General features: G+C 32.9%; 1 protein-coding gene across 2 annotated transcripts in view; it reads right to left on the reverse strand.

The window, feature by feature from the left end:
* Window positions 1-8,904: 8,904 nt before the first annotated feature.
* Window positions 8,905-19,335, reverse strand: part of LOC145293221 (terminal nucleotidyltransferase 4B-like) — a 165,684-nt gene continuing 155,253 nt past the window's right edge. For both annotated transcript variants that reach the window (XM_080139775.1, XM_080139767.1), the window contains exons 9-11: window positions 17,084-17,248; window positions 13,931-14,087; window positions 8,905-9,995 (exon numbers count right to left, since the gene is read on the reverse strand). In XM_080139775.1, coding sequence (XP_079995901.1) covers window positions 9,486-9,995; window positions 13,931-14,087; window positions 17,084-17,248 — 832 coding nt within the window. In that variant the 3' untranslated portion in view covers window positions 8,905-9,485. The remainder of the gene's footprint in view (window positions 9,996-13,930; window positions 14,088-17,083; window positions 17,249-19,335) is intronic.

Raw genomic sequence — 19,335 nt, forward strand, 5'->3', positions numbered from 1 at the left:
TCATAAATCAAAATTTCAAAATATTGAGCAATTTTTTTTTTTTTCAAATTGAAGCACAGGATGCAGATTGTGGTTGAAAAACAATGTCTTGTTTAGACCTCTCTTGAGTTTTAATGATAGCCAAAGGAGAAGTAACTCTTAAGATAAAATCTATATATATATATATATATATATATAAAAGCAAAAATGTTTGTATGTATGTTCGCTTTTTGTGTATGTCTACAAAAGGCTTTTTTGGCCGTGATTCTCAGTTGGCTCGCTCCTTAAAACTTTTTACATGCTGTCTAAATAATATCTATGACTAAGGAACTCTGGTCACAGCTATCTTTAATTTACCCAACTTTTACAAGCTATTTTAGAGATATTTTTGGATCGCCACGTAGCAGGGAAAACAGAAACTGGCTTCCAGCGCAAAGCTATGTCAAACATCACGCGACAACGTTCTCACATCTGTTAATTTTGCTTTATAAACGTCACTTATTCATCTATTCCCATAGTCGAGATGGTTAGGTCGCAGGGTTTTTTTTTTTTTCCATTTCCTTTCCACCTCCGCGTCAAAGGTTTGGAGTTCAAGCCTACCTTTCTACTAAAACTTTTTCTTTCTTTTACACCTCCAAACACCCAGACAACGTTTTTTTTTTTTTTTTACAGGGTTGTTTTGACCTAACCCCCCCCCCCCAACTCACACCTCCAAACAGCCAGGCAATGCCGGGTACCGTATATAATAAAACAAAAACATTCGGTACTTGTGAATAACAATGTTTTTGTTTTTTTATAAAAAGAAAAAAAAGCTGGTTCTTGGGACAGACAGTTTCGGGTTTGGAAATAAATCCCATAAAAATGATGGGAGGTGGCAGCAGTGAAATGGATACAAACATGGAGCGACATGCTGAAGCGACAAATCTGAAACCAATCGGTTCCATGGCAGCACTTTCACTTATGGATGTTAGCAACCTTACTTTGATCCTTCCACTAAGTTTATGAATTTAGAAAGAATTACAATAATGTGCCGATTCATACGAATTTATATTTATCAAAATATTTTTGTGTGTGTTAAAGGGAGGAGTATTTTGTTTGATTTAAGTTTTCAGATGAAAATGATTATATAAGAAAAGAAAGAAAGCCAATATCAATTGTTTAAAATACATTTAAGCATACTAATATATATATATATATATAAGAAATGTATATATTGGATACATTATACCAATGATGTAGCACTATATTAAATATATGAATAATGAATAATCTAAAAAAATAATTCAGTTTTGTATCATTTTTATGGATAAACGATGTATATATAAAAAAAAACTATATGAGAAGGCAAAATATGAGATTTATTTAATAGAAAAAAATTCCTTAATGTTTGTGTGTATGACATACGCACGCACACATACAGGGGAGAGGTTGTGTGCTTGAATTTCATGTGTAAAAAGCTGAACAAATAATTTAAGTCATCAAGAAACCATTTAACAAGCTGGAGTAAACTGATATTGAATAAAAGATAAGGTTAGAAATTACATCTCTTACATTTTACCATTTCCTTTATTTGAGAGGGGAGGGGGTATACAAATCTATAAGAGACTTCGTCCACCAGTATCCTGTCCAAGTTTGAAATAAGATTTTTTTTTTATGAAATGTAATAGCTGAATTATTAACTGTTTCACCTACTTAACTCCCATTTGTTTCGTCATTCTTTTTTTTCTTTTTATACCAAATAATTATTTTAAAAATAGGAATTTCAAATTTTTATAGTATTGTTTGATAACTAATTGAACCAAATCATTATAAAAGTATAATTGTCGTCAAGGTAATGTTTCAATCTATAAGCTTACATAAGAGTACATAAATAACTTGCAAAACTTTCACTTCTGATAGAAGAGGATTTACAATTTTTTAAAATGAGAAATGACTATTTGACAGAATAAATGCCATCAAATTATTTTCAAATTCTGAAGGATCATGAAATAATTCAGTTCTTCCACCAGTTATTAACACAAAATGATAGTGTATTTCAATTTCTTTAGTCTGATTTTATTTTAAAATTTTTATGTTTGTTTTAGAACTTACTATTACTTTGATTTCAATAAATTGAGAGATAATGTGCAACTCGTGTAGGTGAGAATAATCACATTTTTTTAAATAATTCAAACACTTTCAACTGATTAATCAAAATACGAGTAACCAAGGACTTACAATTATAATGTTATGTAACTAGGTAGTGACAAGAATGTAAATATTTGTTATTTCCAATTTTTAGAACTCCAGAAGAGATAATACGACTAATAACCTATCTCACTTTAAGCATGTCTGTCTCAGTTTTAAACCCCCAAAAAGAAATATGTAAGCATATAGTCAGAATGAATAAAGAAAAATATTGAGACAACAGAAAACAAATATATCAGATGTGAGGTTTGAAATGTTAGATATAAGAGGTAGGATTTTATTGGTTTATTAGGTTACAGTTTGAGGGGGGAAAAAACTGAAAAAGAAAAAAACTGACAAAAACTCCCCAGTACAACCCAAACACCAATTGAGTTGCTAAAGCCACTAGAGGGAGGACAAGGACGAGAGAAGAGCTGCATAATTATCAAGTAAAGGTGAATGTTGTAATCTCTAGTGTCCACTTATCCAGGATGATAATGAAGTGTAGCTAAGAGAATATTTGAAAGAGTGAAAATCATTACAAACTTGATCAATTTGAAGTTGAGCCAGCCCCTTCCAATGAAGCATGGTGATCCATTGCCAATGTTAATCCCACTGGCAAACACTAATTGCTTCTTCCAGTGGAAAGCATGGCCAAAACCAGCTAAGATGCCCCACTAAGAGGCTGACTGAAGTCAGACTCAGCACTGCAGTTGGACTTCTGTTAAGAGCAAAACTATTTTACCCTACAAAATGGAGGACGATTAAAATAAGTTTTCCTTTGTCCACTGTACAAATTTTCATGAATTACACGGTTTATGGAATATTATGATGCTTCTACCTTATTACGAAGCAAAAGAAAAATTTGAAACTAGTAACTCTTTCTTACCTTTGATTAACACCTCATTTATTTAGAGAAGCTCTAATCAAAAGGATTAAAAATTTAATACCAAATGGAAATTTAAAAAATAACAGTCTAAAGGAAGTATCACACAAGAACCCAAAGACATAATTCTATATAGATAGGTATTAGTAGCTTAATTACCAAAATACTAACAATAAGATTATATATATATATATATATATATATATATATATATATATATATATACATACAAAGATTGAGGATTTTGTGCACATTTGTTGGGAAGACAGAAGTAATTGCCAATAAGCTGAAATGATATGTGTTGGTGAAGTATCAGCACAATGATGAACAGCTAACCAGGAAAAAATGGTTGCAATCACCTCCAGTGGAAATATTTCTAAACTTTTACACAAAAACTGAAAACTTTAACCAAATTATTCTCTCCAACTGAATTGGGAAGTAAAAAACTGATACAATTTACTAGTTGTAACTTTAACATTCAAATTCTCAACAAATTATCTTTTCAATATAATCCTATTCAGTTTAACATTCATTTTACATGCTGGCATGAGTGTGATGACTAAGAAATGGACTAACTTTTCTCATTATTTGCTAGATCCATTTTTAGCACTTTCTCCCATGTTTTCCTTGACCGTCTCTGAATTGAACATGCTAACCCAAGAACTCATCCATTTTTTCAACATGGCCATACCATTTAAGTCTATTCTTCTTCACATATCTCTCTATGCTATCCAGACTTAATCTTGTGAAGTTATTAAAAGTGTCTTTAAGACTCACATTACACATCCATCGTATCATTTTCACTTCATTTCACACCATGCAATATCAACTGACAAGTCTCAATATTCATTCTGTGTCGCAAAAGGTCTTCTCTTAAAGTGTGTACCTAGCTTACTATCAAACATTTAGGTAAAAAAAAAAAAAAGAAAAAAAAAAAGAAAATGAAAAAAAAAAAAAAAAAAAAAAAAAAACAGAAAGAAACAGTGAAACCAGACAATCTCCGATTATATTAATCGATCAAAAGAAAATTTGTATGAATACTAGTATAACAGTTATCTACTTGCTTCCTCAGGAGACAATACCATTTTTTAATGTAAGGAAAAATCCAACTCCAAAAAGGATCACTCTGGATTAGGATGAACTAACCAAGGACAAAAAAAGATGACGTATAGTATCAGAACAGATACTACACTTTGCTACTAGGTTTTTTGGGAGAGGGGGATATTGGAAAGTATTAATGACATGTCACTTGATTGCAAATAACATTTTGATTAATTTGGAGTAATTAGATGAATTCAAAGTGATTTAATAAAACATTAAATTCATTGTAGTTTAAAAATCAAGCTAAGTGTCATGAAGTTAAAGAACCGAATAGATAATGTCTAAATGTACATTAAAGTTAATAATGTTCAAGTTAAATTGTATCTGTCGCTTAATGCAAACAAGAGACTTATGGCAGAGAGGTTGGCCAACATCGACGGACTGACATTGAGCAGCTATGCAACTCAGTGGATCAACTTGCATACACGTCACGAATGGCTTTTCCTAGCATAATCCCAGAGAGAATGTACCGATTCTTTGAATTTGTTGCCCTCTTTGATCTAACCCCCCCTCATTGCGTCATTACTCAACACATTTTGTATTAGCAAAATTAAATATTTATAACTAAAAGAATAATCGGTTCAGGATGGGTAAAATAAATTTCCTAGATTTTGTACAACTTATGGCCAGTTACAAAAATTAAAACAAGATGTGATACTAAGCCTTATGTCTCAAGTCTCTATTACATCATTTTTATCCTTAAAAACCTGCCTAAAGTTTAAGGCTTGAGCTTAAAGGTGTTTTAATACATGGGAATTCAGAGAACCTTGCATAATTGTATCTAATGACTATTGATGAAATTCAATGCAAATATGAAATATTTGAACGGAAAGTTGTGCGATCATGCCTCCCAAAAACCTTTCAAAATACTCCAATTTAACTGAAATTGGAATAGTTTTTAATGTCTAATATCTATTGTTAAAATTTCACAAAATAAGAGTTATCTGAATTTTCAGATAGTTTCCACTCTCTCTTAAGCCTCTTTTGTATAATAACAACCTACATTAAAACCTTTACACTAAACAGCCGTGTTCCAAGATTCATACAAATCAGTCAATTAGTTTAGGAGCAAATTCTGCACACAAAAATATATAAACATATACACATACCTAACTTTATACAAGATGTTTGGATGAGAAACAACCAAGAAACTAAGATAAAATTCATAATGGCAATAAGTCTGTCCAAATTTAGTTAGCAAAATATCTTCACATTCCAAACTTATTAACAAGTTTCATGTTCATTATATATTTTTTTTTCAAAGTAGATGGTTAGTCAGAACTGAGATATTTTGAAAAAGTTTTCAAATTGCTGACGTTTATAAATTCTTTATCTAAAATTCCAAACACGATTCCATTAACTGAACTAGGATCGATTTATAGAAAACAAAAATTAATCGTAAACAAATCAGAGTGCTAACTGCAATTTGTTTTCGAAGAATGAAGAACTAGAGAAATAAGTATCGTTTTGTATGGTCAATTACTGTCTACTACCAGTAGTCTCACTCTCCCTACTAGTATTTATTGTCAATAGCTAGAAATAAAACAATAGAATTAACTGGATGTATTATTATTAACAGAGTTGCGATTTTACTATTATAATTTTTTTGTTGATAACTCGACGAATTAAACAAAAAAGTGGGTGAAGGGGGGAGGTAAATGAACTATGCCGTTAACAAAGTTGCTGTCTATGTTAGATTTTAGGACATAAAAAGAAAATAAAAGCACATTAATTCAGAGTTTTCATGATTTGGCTTCCCTATCTTATAAAAAAGATGGAAACTTTTTTTTCCACTTGTAAAATTCAAATTTATTTACAAAAAGATTTTTTTTTTTTTAAATGCTTTTATATACTGATTTGGATGACTGATGCAAAGAGTTTTAAAACGTATATGTGGCATGAAGAGTTACTTTTCTTACGAGTGTGAAGGGGCACCATACTTTTAAAATTTTTTTTTTTTTTTTTTATATTTTTTTGTAATTTTACCCATTTTATATAAAAAGTCATATTTATAATTTTAGAAGGCAAAGGGATTTTTATATCAAAATGAAAGCTGACTTTTGTTCAAATTTTTTTTATACACGTGTATGTATGTATATATATATAATTATTAAATATCTGAAAGTCAAGCCAGAAAGATTCAATTTATGAAATGACAAGAGCTAAAACATTAAAATGGATTAGCATTTGTACGTGTGGTAACGGTGAGAGTACAATTTTTTATTTTTCTTTGATGCCTAGCTCCACCAATTAACAATGATGTAGTTGATAGAGTGAAGGTATTTTAGAGACATGACCATCAGTAAAGTTTCAACCGCTTATATTTATATAAACCATCAAATGAAGGAGGGTACAAATTATCTCTTTATTTTTCAATTTTTTTTGTTTTTGTTTTGAAACAATTATCTTCCAATAAAGAAATATTCAGCATTTTGATCCCCAGCCTATACTTGATTAAAATTCTTTTAGTTTTTGTTTTTTTTTGTACTAAAATGTATGTAGATTTTGCTATTATACACGTATTGCCAACCAAAAACTTACAATCTGCCCCTGCACACTCTTTATATGACATGCTTACATAGTTTTTTGTTTGTTTTTTTTTTTTTTGTTTTTGTTTTTTTTGTCGTTTTGTGTTTTTTTTTTTTTTTTTTTTTTTAAGTTTAGGATTAAAATTATTTACAATCATTATTTTTGGAATTCAAGTATTTCCATTTTATCTAATTGGATGAGAATGAAATGTGTAGACATGAAAATCAACCAGAAGAGCAAGAGAAGGTTCATGAATTTGGGGGGGGGGGCAAAGAATTTTGGCAAAAGATTTATGGATGAATGAAATCAATAATTCCTATTAATGCGAGACCCAAGGCATATATTACTGAAAAAAAAAAAAAAAAAAAAAAAAATTACATTTCTGACATTACACTCACCAGTTTCCTTTGGTATTCATTTCATGTACAAGAGCAAACATGTTGCTTATTTGTGTTAGTCAAGCTTTCTCAAATTCATTTGCATTTGATAAATGAAAGAGCTCAATATATACGGCCAACAGCTGTATTTAAATATAGGAAAAACAACAGAGTCAAACAGACCTGAAGACGTAGAGAGGGCAAAAAATGAAAATATTTCAAGTAGAGAATAGTTTGATGGAAAACAATATTAATCATAACAGGATACAAAAGAGGATAACAGTTTGCACATAAACACAGAAGACTGAAGAGCTAATAAAGAAATTAGCCAAACTGAACTGCCTTCTCCATGGTATTTTAGTCTTCCTCTCAGTCATAGGGTTCGTAAATCGCGATTCAAAATCAAATTGTTTGGATGAGGCTTGAAGAAAAAAAAAATCATGAAAGTATTTTCTGCAGTTGGTGGTCTAAATTTATACAAAGAACATTCGAAGAGAGAAAGGGAATACTAGGATTAAGGTGAATATGAAAACAATATAATTATAAGTAGGTGTATGGTATGTACGTACAAAAAAAATTCTTTTTGGAATGATATTCTTTAAAAAGTATAAACTAGAAAAAAAATTAATGATCTAGAGCAGTGAATAATATAGTCAGCCATGTCGATTCTCCATAAAGTGCACGTGTGTGTGTGTGTGTGTATGGGTGTTTTATTATTATTTTTTTTTATTCAGTCACTACCATCAGTTGTGCAATACAAAAAAAAGTGATGTCAGCAGCAGATGGGACGTTTTTTTCTTCATCTTCTTGCCTTCCACAAAGGCAAGAAATGATAGATCGGTAAGGACCTCCCCTCCCCACCTTGCGATGCATTTAAAAAGAAATTTTTTTTTTTTTTTAAAAAGACATTTCTTAAATCCAAAATATGTCTCGTATATATATACACACACACACACACGACATAAGGCTTGCCGAAAGTATCATGGTTTGAGTTTCATATGTTTGAACGAGCAACGCTTTCATTTTATCCATGTCATGTATGAAGTTGGCAAATAGTTTTGTGTCTCTCCAAGTTAACACTAGACATTACAAAGGGGTTCGAAAGCGCTAGGAGAAAGGCGAGAGAAAAAAAAATCCATTGTATAAATTATTTAGCATTATGTGAGAATATAATAAAGACATGACAATTGCAAGGATCCTCATCAAGTCAACTTCAATCAGATTTGCATAAAAGGAGAGCTTGAGATATATATATATATATATATATATATATATATATTACCCACGAGACAAATTCAATTTAGTAAATAATGAATGTTTTAGGCTCTTTGAAGAAGGAAAGGAATGATGTTTGATAATCTATGTATTTATGGTTTTAACATTTTGGGTTGGGGTGGGGATATATATACATTTATTTATTTTTTTTAATTTTTTTTTTTTTTTTTTTTTACAATATTTTTTTTTTGTTTTATCTACCCCATCCCTGATTAAATGATAAATTTATTAGAATGTGAAAGGAATTTACATTATATATAGTTTTAATGAAAAAAAAATTGTTTACCACGCCTCCTTTACTTTTTTTTTTTTTTTTTTAAATTGTTAACAGATTTCTCCCTCATGGAATGTCATCTGAAAACTACTTCAACTCTCTGGACTCAACCAGCATACTTGCTTGCTGACCCTCTTTTCATCCAACTGAGAATTTATATATCAAATAGATTCCAATTATGACCCCCATCCACAAATGTTATGGATATCAGTTGAGACGGTGGACAATAATGAATAGCACTAGCGGGGGTTGGGGGAGGTGGATGGGTGGGATTGGAGTGCTTGATTCCGGGATGGGAAGGGAAGTGGGGGGGGGGGTCGTGTTGAAGGGATCACAGATTGAGATTCAGCATTTTCACAATTAAAATTTTTTTCCCCCCTCATATATATCACATTTTTTTGGTTTTATTTTTGCTTTTATAAATTTTTCTTTTTTTTTTTGTTTAATTTGTTTTTGTAACAAAGACTAGAAAATTGATAAATTCTACTTTTCCATGTGTGTGAGTGTGTTATATGTATGTGTGACATTTTTGTTTATTTTTTTTTTGCATTCTTTAAAAAAAAAAAAAAGAATAAGAAAAATTTTTTTTTTGTGATTGTAAGTCATGTTGAGATCTCAACTTGTTTTCTTTCTCTTCAAAATCTGGATTCTCATTAATTGCCTACTAATCAATAGATCTTTTCTTTCTTTTCTTTCATTCTCCTTCCGATTCGGAAGGATCTTTCTTATATACTGAATACACGCTTTGTTAGGGACACAAAGCAGGGATGAGGGAGAGGAGGGGGGCACCCACCGGTGAGAGGAACTGGACATTGGACTATCGAGGGCAGGCAAACATCCAGAAGAGAAGAAAAAGTTAGAACCAAAATCCTCGACAGAAAGGAGATGGAGCAGGAGGTCATCTGTTTCCATTATGTCCAGCAGTTTGAACACCGTCTCTTTTAATCGGGTTTTTCCTTCGTTTCGTGTTATTTGAACGATAAACTTTGCTTCCTTGCGGCGCCGTATGTGTTGGTTGTGTCATTCGGTATGGTGGATGTCGTATGATGGGGTTCTTGTTGGGGTGCCCATTCATGTCCGGATAATGAGGGCTGGTGTAGTTAGGGTGATGAGAGTTCAACATATTTGAAGAGTGGTTTTTGTTAAGATTGTTGGTCATCATGGGACAGTGCCCCATTGTGGTCGTGTTTGCCGACACTGTCATCGGCAGGGATCGTGTAGAAGAGACACTGCTTGTACTTGTGTCACGCGTCTTAGCCCCAGTCCCAGGGGCAACATTTTGATCCCGACTCCGTGTTACTGATGATAACGATGACGATGACGATGATGATGATGAAGACATTGCCGTATGAGACTTGACGGCTTTGCCACCCATTCCTCCAACTCCTTCGGCACTGCAATCAGAGTCCTGACAAATAAAAAATCAAAAGTATAAGCAAATCAAACTGACCACAACAGAAAATGCAGATTAACATCCATATCAAATGCCAATTTTCATGCAACAAAAACAAAATTAAATCAAGTGCTCTTTAGTAAAATTAACTTTTTAAACTTTATATCCAGACTACAGTTCTTATTTTGGAGGTTTCACAACATTTAATTTTTAAAGCCTAAAAATAACTTTCAAAGCCCATTTTTCCACAAAAAAATAAAACTCACATTTGGTTTGATTTTGTTTTTGTCTTATCACCTCTCTTCAGATTTTTTAATGCCAAATCCAATAAGTTTGAATATATAAAGAACTTTAAGTATAAAAACTATTTCCAAATATTTATTCATGGTGGTTTAGCTGTTTTGTAGAAAAAAAATGTTTTTGACTTTGCAAAAATTGATTGAGTTTTGCAAAGAGAAAGGAAAAAAAAAAATTATCAATGTTTAGTGCATTTTAAGCCAGTATCTTCAGCCTGATCTGATAGTATCAAGCTCAAATTTGACAGTTTGAAGGTTCATTCAGTTAAGAAATTTATGCAGATTCATTGTTCAAATAGATCAAAACTGTCACAAAAAAAAAATCTAAAATTAGATCTAATATTAACCTTTCTTCATGAAATCTAGAGAAATATCCACCATTGCCGACCAATATCTGGTCGGTGCATATAAAAAACAAACAGCTTGGACAGATTAGTCTCTTTTTTTAAATTGTTTTTATTTAGTTTTTAAAACTATTTCACCCTAAATAAGGCACACTACCACTTGGATGTGAGGGGCGACTAATTAGGATCATGTCTACAGTTGAACATGTGGGGAGTTCAGCTGCGAGATATTTGTTCATGTTACATTTAAACTTTTGCATGCTAGTACAGTCAGGAAAGCAAGAAACAGGAAGAGAATTCAAAAGTTTAGCAGTTTTTAGTAAGAAACTATGAGTAGAAGATTTTCCAGCATCCACGGACCTCAGTGATTTTGCTGCTTGTTGGGAGTATGTAGATCGAGGGGGTACAAGTGTTATTTCATCAGAGCACATTCCATTAAAACTTTTTTTTTTTTTTTTACATGGAGGTCACCATTTATCAAGGCACAGAAGTCACTCGGGGATAAGGGTTATTGTGTGTACAGTAATCAATAAGATAGTATCGTAGTAATAGTTAGTATTGGAGATTTGATAAACGGGGCATTCATCAGGAATTTGTTTATGTTGGACTTGAAGACATCCAAGTTGAAGTCTGGAGAGAAACAGGCAAGCGGCAGAGCTCCACAGGTGTGCAGTTCTAAGAAAGAAGCTTTGTTCATGGAATCTACGTTTTGATTTAGGCAGAGATAAAGAGTGGGGAAAATTATTGACAGTGGTTTAAGCTAGACGGGTGTTTTTCGAGAAAGATTGGTGAAGGGGGACCAGAGATTGGAGCTCAGACGAGCACTTGGCATAGAAATAATGATAAACAACGACAGGCTTGCAACATCTCTTCTTTGGGAGAGAGGTTGCAGGGAAGAGAAAGGGCATCCTCCACTAAGCCACAAAGTCTATTTTGTACTCTGTCAAGGCAGGATAGGCTGTTTTTAGTAGCTCCTGTCCAGATGTGGCAACAGTACTCCATTCTTGGACGTACTTCGCTTTTATATAGATAGAGAATTGTATCAGTAGTGAGATATCTTCTGGAGCGGTAGAAGGATCCTACCATTTTCCCAGCTACCTTGGCAACAGACTTGATGTACGTGTTTCATTTCAGATCAGGAGTAAAGGTCAAACCCAGAAGCTTATCAAAGCATGAGGCCTCCCTTAGACGAGAGCCATCCATTTCAATTGATGCCAGATGGGGATCAGAGCGTTTATGATGTAAAGATAGGAGTTTGGTTTTAGATGCATTAAAAGGTAACCAGCCACCTCTTACCCCATTGTACCACATGCTCAAGATTAGAGGAGAGAGAACATTGTCATTTACGGCCTTTGATGTGTTGCCATAGATGGTCGTGTCATCAGCATAGATGTCAATGAATGATTTAAGTATGTGTTTTGGGAGATCATTGATGTAGATCAGGAAGAGAGTTGGGCCCAAGATGGACCCCTGAGGAACTCCAGCATTAATACTGTGGGCCTCTGATTTCTGCCCATCAACCACTACTCTTATGAGCCTATCAGAGGGAAATGATTTAATGATTGAGAAAACATTTCCAGTTATACCATAGCTGGAAATCTTGTGAAGTAGGCCATACCTTATCGAAGGCCTTTGATATGTCACGAGCAATTGCCCTAGAAATTAAGCCTTTGTCGAGAAATTCGCTAATTCTATGAGATATAACAGTTAGCACATCTGCTTTAGATCTAGCAGAACAGAAACCATATTGTGTGTCACTAAGAAGGTTATTTCTGCTGAGGTGGTTGACTACTCTATTCAATATGGATTCCAGAAACTTCCTCATAACACACAGGCGACTTATTGGTCTGTACTGAGAGGGAGACCACTTATCACGTGAATGTTTAAATACAGGGCATACTGATGAGGTTTTATTTGTAAACAGGATGCAACACTGGCAATGGGACAAAGGTTGGATAGATAGAGCAGAATCTACTAGATTAGAGACTTCTTTTGGACCCTGTTTAAAAGAGAAAGACTAGTGGCAGATGCACCTGCCCAGATAGTACTCTGCTTGTATGGCTAATAGGATATGCAGTCACCCATCTCTATACTGACCAGACTCAATGTCATTTCACTACACTGATCTGACAATAACCAGTGTGTCGATGTGATTATACCTTTCTTTAAAACCAGACACATAAAAAGAGGCAGAACATTTTTTAAGACTATCCAAACTATATAGAAGCCCCTCCCTCCCACAAAGTAAAGTTAAGGACATGTATTTCTTTGGAATATTTTTATCAAACACATCCTTGTTTATGTAACATATGAGGGGTCCTACATAAGTAGCGATTAAATTAGCAAGTGTGAATTTTGATAAGGGTCACATAAGTTCATGCCAGAATGACGTAGCTGCAAACGAAATTGTACTTAGACGGATGGCATGATTTGAAGCAGAGATCAATGGTCAAACACACCAGACAGAATAGTCAACCTATGGAGGATTTATCACGTTTTCAGCAAGAGAAATAAAGGTTTTTCAACTCCGGCTCATGTTAGAAGCCGATGTGACACTGCCTAATATTGTGAAGGATCTAAGGCCAATGCCACTTTGATGTCTGCGTGTCAACCATTTCAATAGATAGAAAGTAATTTTAAGTGAACAAATCAAGAGATTGTCTGCATATAACTTTTCTCCAATAAAACCTTGAAGACAAGTTTGCAAAATTTGCTTGTGTCATTCATGCATGAAATGTATATTTTGCCTAAGTTAAAAAGGCAAGACGATGATCACAACCACTCATGAAAAGTGGCAACGATGAAAGAAGTGACGATGTAAAGAATAAAAGACCAGCACGTAAATACATACGCATGTAGAAAAATACATTTGGTGTCTTGATTGCCCACGAGCGAGAACATAACGTAATATTGCATTTGATGAAAACGTGTTAGTTTATTAAAATAACCGACAATATTTTCAGTCAGAAATGGGTTTTATTTTAATTTTATATACACATATCTTTCATCGAAAGGAAGAAACACAAATAAGTACCCTTGGGGTAGACCATCAATGATTCTTACAATCATCTGTGTAGCGCCTCAAGTTTATAACCATTACATTTTATTATCACCCAATGTTCAAGACCTTATCTGGAGTGATAATTACTCGTACATAAATTAGGTACATTCATGCATCACCTGCAGTCAAATGTGTACCTCACCTAAAATATATTAGAGCAGCCTAGTCTGGCATAAAACTGAACATTTTAAATCACAAAAAAAAAAACAAAAAAAAAAAAAACAAAAAAAAAAAAAAGGTTTCACTCACCTCATCACTAGCAATACTGCAGCTGGAACTGACAGATGGAGAGCTTGAGGATGATTTACAGTAGATGGAACCACTAGAATCAGAAGCTTCACTCTCAACAGTTTGGATCGTATTACAGTGTCTCAAGTCAGAATCTGTGTTACATACATTTGACGTTCTGAATAAAAAATAAAGTCTTGTTATGTTTGCAATTTTTAAAAGATAATGCGACGAATCTTTATGTATTATTCAGACTACTGTTCTTATCTTGGATATTATTATCACAATGTTTTGTCCAATATAACTGCAGTCCTTTAAGTGCATCTTGTCAAACTACTCAAGAATCTGTACAGAATTTAAAAGAGACTCCACAGCTTGCTCTCGTTCTGACTGGGTGGAAGTCTAAAGCAATTCATAATTGTACTAATAGTATAGCCTGTACTGGAGATTAAACATTTAATCCCAAAAGAATATCATTTAGAGTTGACTATTACTTAGCCCTTTTATCCCTTGCACAGGAAGAATGTCTGAGGTTACATCAACTGAAACGCGAGAATAGCATCCAAGATGAGAACAGTAGTCAAAATAATTTAAGTAAAACAAATATTTTACTTAGAGGACCACACATTTTACTCCTATTCAAATCTGGGTTAACAGACTAATTTTAGACTTCAAATTTTCTCTCTCTCTCTCATATATATATATATATATATATATATATATATATATATATATATATATATATATATATATATATATATATATATATATATATACACACACACACACACACACATATTTCTAAATATTTTTATACCTACAGACAGTAACGTTACATGCTCCCTCAATCAATATAGGAAGTGATAATTAATGCTGGTCAGGAGATTTGAACCCAGTCACAAAATCACTCTTGACTCCATAGATTAGCATTTTATCTTTAGGCCACTGGTAATTAACATGAGAATTGAAAAACATTAAGTGCCTATATATGCCAATTGTGAACATACATAGTAAACAATCATGAGTATTCGATGGCCAGATGTGGGAATGTTGCATTCATGCTTAAGTAGATCACTTTTTTCTTAATTTCCTGTCAATCTAAATTTCATAAATGGGCTTTCTAACTATTATATTTTTTAAATAAGTATTAACAATTATATGAATGTACATGTTGTTCAATATTTTTCTAACTATTATATTTTTCAAATAAGTATTAACAATTATATAAATGTTGTTCAATATTTTTCTAACTATTATATTTTTTAAATAAGTATTAACAATTATATAAATGTACATGTTGTTCAATATTTTTCTAACTATTATATTTTTCAAATAAGTATTAACAATTATATAAATGTACATGTTGTTCAATATTTTTCTAACTATTATATTTTTCAAATAAGTATTAACAATTATATAAATGTATATGTTACACTTTAGAACAACTTTGTTTATTTTCAGTTTTCATATTGAAGAAAAGTACATATGAAATAAATTCTTCATTAATCAAGTGGTTAGTGTCACTGTTGTGACTGTCTCCATAGTGCACACAACACTGAGAAAATAGATTTACTCTTATTGAGCCAAAAATATATTCTAGTAGTAAAACAAATCATTTGAATAACCTTACTCAACTCCATTCATTGCACCAACTATTTCTAGAATTTCTCTGGTTTGCAAGATGACTTTGCACTTTCAAGACAATCATCGATTCTCCCTTACAGCAAAAACACATATTGAGGTTGTCTCTACATTTGATAAGGTGGTAGGTAGTAAGCAATTCAATCTGTAGTTAATCTCTACTACAGAAGATTAAACTAGTCAAGAAATCTGCTATAATTTAATGTTCCTATAAATTTCTCAACATTCAGGTTGAAAATGCTGCCAAAAAGATTGAACAGGCATCAAATTGAGTATGTGAAATTGGATGGAAGAAGCCAGTAGAATTTAACTGCTTTTACACAATGGCACAATTTGTTAAAATTAGCTGAATTTTTGTTGGTTATCATGGACTTTGTTTGTATTTTTATTGACGCTTTAGTATATTGGTTTCTTCAGAGACAAGTTATTGTCTAAAAGACTAGGTTGTGAAGATGAAATTGTCAACAAATAAAGCTCCAATTAAAAACTGAGCACTGTTGGGATAGGATATTCAACTTTATCACCCACTTGAAAAGACAGTGAAGTTTCTTCAAAACTTGAAATTTCCAAGAGACTATTCAATCAATTAGACTTTTGTTTCTATTGTGATCTCATTTATACATATGCACGCCCACATATACATGAAAGCGATTAAATTATTCAAATTACCAATTACAAAATTTATTGTTCATAAACAAGGAATACAAGAGAGTGAATTATTTCGTAATTTCATGGAATTTACAAAAATGGCCTTTTTTTTTCAGAGGAAAATAATCAAAAAAGTTTTGCTAACTTGCTATAACATTGCTGTTTAGTGCAAAAAATTGAAAATTGCAAAGTTCGAAAAAGTATAATTTTCTCATATATTAATACTCTATTTTGAATATTGATCATGTTTTCAGAATAGGGTTAATCTTTAGCTATTAATATTTCTATTTTAATATCAGGTTATCCCATAAGTTCTGCCCAAATTTTAACCTTTGTTTTTAAATTGAACGAAACTTAAAAAATATTGTGTAATTTTTTACATTTTTATGTTTAGATGAATTTTAACTGATTAGTTTTTTTTTTACAGAATAAAATTTAAATTTTCTTGATTACAACCCTACTAACATGGAAGTGTCTAAGAATCATTTGAAGTATATATAATGCTTTATGAGTTCAAGAAAGGAAACTCAGCAGCCAAAACAGCTAGAAATAGTCATCCAGTTTATGGAAAGCAATGTGTGAATCAAAGAACTTGCAGAAGATGGTTTGCAAAATTCAGAAGTGGAGATTTCAAACTGGGCGTCCATTTGAGTTTGATAAGTTTTTTGAAGCAGCCCTTGAAGAAAATGCTGCTTTATCAGTTGAGCAATTGGCAATAAAACTGAGTTCAAACCATGCAACGATTCATTGTCATCTTTAAAAACTTGGAAAATGGGCGCCTCATGAATTGTCTGAAAACAATCTCAAATCAAATTTTGAACAGGACTTATGAGATGACCTAATATATATTAGAATAATGACAGTATTTTAGAACTTGTATCTTACCTGTTTTCACACTGGGATTGTCCAAGGACTTCTGTTGGCCGATCATGTTTGATCCCTTGGTGACTCACAACACTCAGGGGAAGTGAGGATTTGCCATATGTATCTTTTATCCATTTCCGATACTCCACAACTTCATTTGTCACACGTATTATCCGCCCGAGAATACTGAATAAAAAATAAAATTAGAGTAGCAAAATTAACACATGGAAAAAGAAACCCATTTTACTATGATGAGGTGGTACACAAATTCTTTATAAAGCTGACGATTTGCTTCTTGATGCAAGGGACACCACTGAAATATTTAAGAGACCTACCTTGTAAAATTGTTAGAAGTATCTTGATAAGAACCTGTATTTTGCTTTTGTGGATTTGGAGAAAGCTTTTAATAGAGTACCAAGAGCTGTCCAATAAGTGTTGAATAAATTAGTGGATAGCAAGTGGTTGGCGAAAGTATCTCAAGCAATATAGAGAAATGCTCAAAGATGTTTTTGAATTAAAAGCACACTTAATTACAGCTATGTTAAACGGGAAATGCATCAGGGATCTACAGTGTTTTTCATTTGTATCTTAGAAGAGTTGTCCAATGAGTTTTGTATGGGCTGTCCAGAAGAGATGCATACTTCATGCTTACAGGTTTATAAATCTTGTGCCATAATGAGTTCAGAATGATAATCCACACAAGAGAAACTCGACGGCTTGTACAACACCACAGCAACAGACAAAATTACCAAAACCAATGTTCTCTCTTAAATGATTACACTATCTGCATTTATTCAGTCTTTGTAAAGTTGCTTGGTGTCTATCGATGCAAATTACTTGCTCACGCATGCAAATCAGTTCCATTATGAGCACCTCACTCCCATCTAGCAAATGATTACCTGACACGCAAAACATCTGACATGCTTTGAGGTTGTGACATTTTTGTCTAATGTCATATTTACTATACTTTTTATTATTCCATACTGGAAGAAGACAAAGAAATCTGTCAATGGCCTGGATTGATTACAAAAAGGCCTTTGACAGTATACCTCATTCCTGGATACTTCACTGTTTGGAGCTGTACAATGTGCAAATGGTCAGATGGTGCACATCAATTACATTACAGCACACGGAAGGAAGGATACAGACTCCAAAGATCAAGCGAGGAATATTCCAGGGAGACAGCCTCTCACCGCTCCTTTTCTGCCTCACAATGGATCCACTAAGTAAGCTACTTAAGCGATCCAATGCTGGATACAATCTCAGCATGGGCAGAAAGAAAGAAAATAAAAGAGTAAACCATCTACTCTTTATGGACGACTTGAAACTATGCGGAATCCAAGAAATAACTTGTCTCTCTGATAGGCATTGTTAAAATTTATACAGAGGACATCTGCATGGAGTTTGGATTCGACAAATGCACTAAGTGCATCATAAAGAAAAGAAAGACAGCATCAGAACATCTTAATCTTGACAATGGCTCTATTGAAGACCTTGAAGATGCTGTCTATAAATACCTGGGAGTAGAAGAGAATGAGACACTTGAACATGGAAAGATGAGAAAAAGTGCAGGGAAAATATTTCAAGCGACTTAAAAAAATTCTCTCATCAGAACTATCACTAAAAAACAAAATTACTGCCATCAATCAATTGGCAATACCCGTTGTCTCTTATGGATTTGGCATAATCAATTGGCCACAAAACTGCATCAATAGCCTTAACGTAAAAACTCGAAAATGCTGGCCTTTCATAAAGTCATTTACAAACCTCAGTGCATGGACAGGCTGTACTTACCACGGAGATGGTGGTTTAGGTCTCACTGAAATAAACCATACATACCGAGCTTCAGTGGTAAGCATAGGCCAATATATCAAATGTTCTTCTGACCCCAAAATAAAAATGGTGAATGAACATCACACCAAATGTTTGCCCCAGCAAATGTCAACTACAAAGCTTGGCGAAAATTTCAGTGGTAACACACTGGACAACACAATAGAAGAATATGACAACCCAGCAACCCTAATCGCCCGAAAGAGAAAGGAGTATACAAAAAGGGAACTGAACACAAGACTAGAAGGATGGCAACAACAGAGCAGGCAGGTTCATGGAAGAACTGAATCAAAACTACATTGACAAGGAGGCTTCACTACAATGGCTTAAAAGTGACAAATTTCCATTTGTTGAAGAACGATTAATTATAGCTGCACAAGACCAAGGCTTACTTACAAATGGATTTAAGAAAATGGCTAGTCTACAAAAAAAAACAAAAAAAC

The sequence above is a fragment of the Euprymna scolopes genome, chromosome 2 (assembly GCF_053919585.1).
Source record: "Euprymna scolopes isolate OS-2025 chromosome 2, ASM5391958v1, whole genome shotgun sequence".
NCBI classification, from domain to species: Eukaryota; Metazoa; Mollusca; class Cephalopoda; order Sepiida; family Sepiolidae; genus Euprymna; species Euprymna scolopes.